This window comes from Armigeres subalbatus, unplaced genomic scaffold (assembly GCF_024139115.2).
Source record: "Armigeres subalbatus isolate Guangzhou_Male unplaced genomic scaffold, GZ_Asu_2 Contig555, whole genome shotgun sequence".
Lineage (NCBI taxonomy): Eukaryota > Metazoa > Arthropoda > Insecta > Diptera > Culicidae > Armigeres > Armigeres subalbatus.
The window spans coordinates 36,092-42,689 of NW_026943320.1; the positions used below are offsets into that span (position 1 = coordinate 36,092).

A 6,598-nucleotide genomic window follows, 5' to 3' on the forward strand; every position below is an offset into this window, starting at 1 on the left:
ACTAGCAGGAAAAATATATTCTTTGGCGCAATAATCAAGTTTCACTTAAGAAGCAACAACTCACTGAGGTTTCGTTCTGCATTCAACTTCACTAAACCCAGAGTTCTCGAAATCAACCAAAAAACTACCAGCAGGAAAAATATATTCTTTGGCGCAATCATCAAGTTTCACTTAAGAAGCAACAACTCATTGAAGTTTGGAACTGCATTCAACTTCACTAAACCCAGAGTTCTCGAAATCAACCAAAAAACTACCAGCAGCAAAAATATATTCTTTGGCGCAATAATCAAGTTTCACTCAAGAAGTAAACTCATTGAAGTTTGAAACTGCATTCAACTTCAGTAAACCCTGAGTTCTCGAAATCAATCGAAAAACTACTAGCAGGAAAAATATACTCGTTGGCGCAATCATCAAGTTTCACTTAAGAAGCAACAACTCATTGAACTTGTCATAAGGTCTTATGACAATTGAAGACATTGCACTAAAAAGCTAAAAATAATTTTCTTAACTCATTGAAGTGTGGCACTGAATTCAATTACATCTTCAAACAATACTTCGTAAACTACATAATTTGGAAAAATATAGTAGTTATTATTATATTATATTATTATTATATTATAGTAGTTATTATTATTATTATATTATAAAAATATAGTAGTTATAATTATTATATCCATTTGTTATAAAAAAGTACTCAGTCCAGTGAGTTAAAATCATTGATTAGAACGCAATGATATGAACGTATTAAAAAGTTAGTAGCATAGCCTACATATTTAATTTATCACTATTGTCAATTTTGTTTTATAAATTTCTCTTAAATTTATTGGATATTGCTTAATTTGATTTCAATATTTCAATGCATGACTGTGATCTCAGCAGGAAAAATTTGAATTTTGTGAACCCAGCAGGAAAAAAATTAAGCTTCCGAAAGCTCTCGAGCTTCAAATGTCACATATAGATGGCGCCACCATGGAAGTCGAAAAATTTTACCCGCTCGATTTTTTTTTCCTGCTCGTTTAACACCAGCGTCCAATATATGCGAGAATCGTTAAAGTTGCAAAAACAAAAATTTGAATTTAAACGAAAACACCTGGAAACGATGGAGAAAATTAAGCAGGACGAGCTAAAACTCCGCGCCCAGATGTTGGAATGCCGTAAACTGGAACTAGAATTAAAACGTGCGGCGAACGGCGATGAGTCTGATTGAATGTATTCGTTCCTGACAAAATAATTAGGTTGGTTCGATATTTTAAAAGCAACCCAATTTTTATAATTTGACAGTGCAAACATTAATCATGAACTGAATCTTTGAATAGATAGATCAAAATCTAATCCACATCTAACCCACTCCAATACCTATTCAAATTTATTCCATAAAACTTATCGAGCAAAAAGGAGAAAAAGGTAGCGCTTATTATACAAGTAAAGTAACGTGACGCCGCCATAATAAGGCGATAATTTTCGAACGCTCCCATTTGAGCTACACGGTTGATTTAAGTGAGAACAATCGTCACTCTATACTGCGAAGAATGGAATCATTTGGGGTAACATTTGTGAACATTGATTATCAGGTATGAAATAACAGAACGATGTGTTTCAATATAAAATGCTGGGCAGTTTAAGCAGTTCCTGAACAGAATCCCCAAAAGCTGGACGAGATGATAGAAGATACAAACGGATCTGGTGTCGCCGAGAGTTGTTGGAGAATATCCACAATGCAATGACTACAACAGTGCAAAAAGTGTCAGGCACTGTCCAACGATGGCAACAAAATATGAAGTTGATTTGGTTAAAAGTACCAGCGAGTATCGGACGAGAAAAACACTGCCAGGAGTCGGATGATAATGCCTGTTATCCGATTTAACGGAGAACGGAGTAACAAGAAATAAATCCTCCATTGAAAGAGAAGCCAGCACGAAAAACATGGTTAGAATTGATATGCGGAAGTCTTACGCGCAATGATCGAGAGTGTAATTTGCTAATACACGTGATAATGATAGCAGCCAAGTGGAAAAAGCACTTCGACTTTGCTGAAACCTGAGGACTTTGTAACTGCGCATCTTACTTAAATTATTTTTGATTAGTTATATTTTATTACATTGGACAAGGAATTCGGAAAATTACTGCTCCTAACAATTACCCTACCGTCATAACTAGCAACTAAGGTAACCATTTATTCCTTGAAAATGTCTTGCAATTGAACAGTTTTGGCTGGTTTTGTCTCAACATGCTTGGCTGCAATAGTTGATGGCTGTTGCTCCTGTGCTGTCGAATCCGCAGTTTTTTCTAGTTTTAGCTGTCCTAATTTTTCATCCAGCATTTCCTGGGCCGCTTCGAATACTTTCTCCTCATCTAGCGCTCCTTGTTGTTGTAACTGATTATAAATCGCAATAAAATGCTGCGAAGCGGTCTTATTTCGCGCGTCGGAAAGATTCGTTAGGTATCGGTTCTGCTGCTTGTGAAACTTCCTGTGGGATTATAAATTGTTATTATTTACCGACAAACCCCGTTCAAACGGCAATGTTTCAGTTTCAACTAGCTATCTTAACTAAAGTGCCTAATTGGTCGCCCGAAAATGGAACGCCAACGCGGTTTTGAGTCATTGCATTTTAAATTTAAGCTACTTTTTAATTTTGTTTTGTCAAACTAAAAAGTACCCAATTACAAACAACAAATTAGGCTTTCATTACCAGCCCTGCAATACTCACGCACGAACGGTATCCTCGGCGTAGAAGACCGGTCTAACAGAAATATTCGAAGGAGGTCGATCGAAACGAGGTTCCTCTTTGGGTGGAAATGCTTGCACCACATCGTACCAGAGGGGTCGGTCATCCCATTTCATGGCACCGGAGCGCAACAGTCCCTGGGTTCTGGTATGCGAGATTGTGTGAAAAATGCAATCCTATATCGTCGGCAAATGGATTGTTCCCTTACCTGGTGACAATGGTTCCGATTTTTTCCAAACGGCTACTAGCCATTTTCAGAGGAAACTAAATTGCTTTAATACGAAGAATTTAGCACTTATGTGGTTTATAAAGTTTTACTAAATTAACAAAACTTCCAAATACTCCCTCATGTACCCACGACACGATTACGAAAGTGTTTTGACGGTTTTGTACTTTTTCTTTTTGATATTTTTTGAGAATGAAAGAGAAATGTCAAACTGAAAACTCATATAATACTAAGGACACCCCTATGGTACTTGTAACATGGTACAAGAGGACAAGAAAATTATTCCAAGACTATCTTTAATAAAGACAATAATTGGTATGGTACTTATTTCAAGATTCTTGTACCATGGTACTTATACCACCAGTGTGTCATTAGTATAAAAAATATACGATCAACTGTGATAAAATCTCGCACATATATACACAGAAAAAAAATCCGTGGTTAAAAATCTCAGGACCAGTGCACTGAAAATAATTGAAACGCTCGATTTAATGGATTTTGACATTTGAGCGGGTCGTCCACAAGGGCCTCAAAAGCCTGTCACTGGCGAACAAAGCTCGTGTACTCTGCATCGAAGCTTAGAACCGGTGTTAGGGCGCAATCGTTAATGTGAACATTTTTATATTTGATTAGTTAATGCAAATAAATTTTTTCGAGTCCCTAGAATCTGAGACGAGACCAGCAAAGAGGAAAAAATGTAACTTCAGTTGCTGCCAGTCAACTGCTGTCACGAACTGTCAGGTGCAACCAGCGAAAGTGAAAGTTGAGTGAAAGTATTGGTATCCCAAATAAAATATTCCACATCATTTTTGTTTTACCAAGACTTTTTTACTTTAACGAGTATTCCAAACCTTCCGTTTAGCTTGTTAATAATCAGTAATAAACCTGTGTTTTGTTCCCGGTATAAAAATCCTTATGAAAATGAATTAACTATTTCGTGAATTGGATACACTTTTATTGTGCTCAGAAGAGTCCACCTGGGGCTTAGGTGAAACAGTCAAGTAAACAGTTGAAACTCGATGGTCAACTGTGATGAAAAGAAGAACAAGTGTCAAAACAAGAGAAAAGAAGCAGCGTCTTTGCAGGTCTCGTCTCAGCCTAAAATCAAGCTGGTATCTCAAGCATATCACATCGTTATATTGCTGCATGTTTGAGCGTTTAATTTTGATAAAATATAGAAAACAAAAGTGTGCATAAAAATTCCCTCGCCATAACAAAAAGGTGGTAGAGAATAATTAACCACAGACAAACAGACATAACACATTAAACATTCACTCATCAAATTAATCGTCGTTCAAACACCAACGGCATCTAATAATTTCAGTTAGTTGGGCAAATTACGAACCAGATGGCGGTAGTGAGCAAACGTCAAACTCGAGCAAAGCGCAAAGCGCGCCACGAGTGATCGATTGGCCAACTAATGATTATTTGAATTGACCAGTAAATCAGTGAACGATGGAAATTTGTCGAGTGTTATGTCTGTTTGTCTGTGAATTAACACTGTTGTTTACAGTTTAGAATCAAATCCAGATGTCGCACATGTTGGGGTAGGGATTCAGTGCTCCGCCTTCTCCCCCTGGTCGTCCAGTCGAACAAAAGTTCATTTGCACGGATAAAAATGAAAAAGCTAAATAGCTTATTATTTATTCATGAAAAACTTTTACAGATTTTAATGTTTCAAATGCTTATAAATTAATATTTCCAAATGATTTGTCAGAATATAAGCTTCTATTTGCTTTTCAAATATTCATTTTTAATCTTGTGACTTGGTGAACAGATTTCGCTTTGAAAATGGCAGCTGCCAATATTATTTTCACTATGTTATACGGATATTAGCCGTCATTTAAAAACGTTTTTAAAAGTGAATGCTGCTGCTACTCGTGGTAATCAACGCATTTGACCATCGTAATAGTGAATATTTCGCAGACAACGGGAATTTCGGGAAACTGTTTCGCATATTTTATTTTGTTCCACTTGGTACATTGAGGTGAGATTTTTCTCTCGCTGTTTTTTATCGAAATACTGATCAGTTTATTTATTCTACAGATATCAATTGATTCACTTTTCAGACCCCGCTAAGCAATCAACAAAATAATGGCGAACACCACATCGTGCGGCACAAGGCGAGGCACGAGGTGCGGCAATGGAATTGTTTCGTTCGTGCATTCGAAAGAGCGCGAAAATAAGATTTTCGCCAGAAAGTTTGCGGATAATCGCGCTTCGGTCACGAACCGTCGTCCTTCTGTTTAATTCGTGGAAAAGCCGTGGAAAAACGTGGAAAAACCAAAAATTTAATTGGTAACAGTTTTGATTAGGCATAAATAAATTATGAATATGTGAAACACCCTCATGCTACTTTTTAATGTTGAAACCGATGTTGACACGTCTTTGTTTCGTGAAGAGAAAATCTTTTGACCGAAAAAATAAGTTGATCTCTATTAGATAAAAAAGGTATAATCATTCCAAGGATTAAACTAAAAATATTCATTCATAGATTTTTGCAGAATTATGCAAAGCAATGAGTGGATAGATCGAATATGCTTTTAGATTAGAATTTAATCTTTTTAGCTTTTTTATTTTTATCTGTTATCGCGTTCATTACACTGAGCCAATTTTTGCGATCGATGTTATATGGTAGTCATATAATTTTGCACTATTAGATATTCATATAACATCTATCACAGACTGAAAAAGTTTGATACAAGTTACAGTTAAACCTCCATGAGTCGATGTTCTATGACTCGATATCGACTCATGGAAGCAAATTATGCCATATTAAAACATATTTTCTGGGCTACTGTGATGGTCCCTACAAACAGCTTCCCAAGAATTTCCTATTCCACATCTCGATATTTCCAAGAGTCGATGGTCCCTTCAATATCGACCCATGGAGGTTTGACTGTATATAAAGCATATAATCAAACATTTTGAACACCACGTTTATGTTATGTGCTCTTTATATAACATTTATGCATGATTTTAGTACTAGAAGATTATTGGTTAATAATATGAAAAATAACATTGAACATATGAGCAATTATATGCAAACCTAATAAGTTTCAATGAAAATCCATACGCAATTGATTTGAATACTATATAGTCATTGACGAATACATAGACGGAGTGGTGGCCATTTTTCGGGCACCACTATATACCCTGGGGAGTGACGGATTACAATTATTACAATCACTCGACCATTGAGAAGCCCTCAATTCAAATCACGTCAGTTTGACAACAGTTGTCATTTCCATTTTGTTTACCTCCTGTTTCTGATTCAAAAATCAATTCGGCATCAACATTTTCGAAAGGGCGGAACTGACAATTTGTAAACAAATCTAGTTTTCATTGTAATTAGATATAAAACATCAAAATTAATAATCTAAATCAATATGTTTCATAAAAATATCTAATACTACACGCAAAAAACAAAAACTATTTTGATAAATATTTTGAACTTTATATTTAAAACGTGCTCTATTTTCTTCAAAAAGAAAGTATTTTTTTACAGTGAAAGTTATCTTTTTATTTTAAAAGTGTTTTTCTTCAAGTTAAGCTGTAAATTTAAAACGCGTTTCTTTCAGTGCAGCAAATGATGAAATTGTCAAATCCGCAAACACAAAGTCACAAAGTCGATTTGCTGGGTGTG

The 6,598-nt window shown here is 35.6% G+C and overlaps 1 protein-coding gene across 1 annotated transcript; it reads right to left on the reverse strand.

Moving 5' to 3' along the window:
- Positions 1–2,150: 2,150 nt before the first annotated feature.
- On the reverse strand, positions 2,151–3,122 carry LOC134204376 (small ribosomal subunit protein mS23-like). Its single transcript, XM_062679195.1, has 3 exons — positions 2,935–3,122; positions 2,709–2,870; positions 2,151–2,468 (listed from the first exon to the last, which is right to left on the reverse strand). Exons 1-3 carry the CDS (start codon positions 2,976–2,978, stop codon positions 2,174–2,176), a joined length of 501 nt encoding a protein of 166 aa, XP_062535179.1. The 5' UTR covers positions 2,979–3,122; the 3' UTR covers positions 2,151–2,173.
- Between the last annotated feature and the right edge of the window lie 3,476 nt (positions 3,123–6,598).

Bases quoted from the DNA above. Each gene is read 5' to 3' on its own strand.
- LOC134204376 (XM_062679195.1), bottom strand. From the start codon at position 2,978: ATGGCTAGTAGCCGTTTGGAAAAAATCGGAACCATTGTCACCAG. The intron at 2,871-2,934 runs GTAAGGGAACAA...CTCGCATACCAG, and splicing joins ATCGGAACCATTGTCACCAG to AACCCAGGGACTGTTGCGCT. The intron at 2,469-2,708 runs GTGAGTATTGCA...ATAATCCCACAG, and splicing joins GCCGAGGATACCGTTCGTGC to GAAGTTTCACAAGCAGCAGA.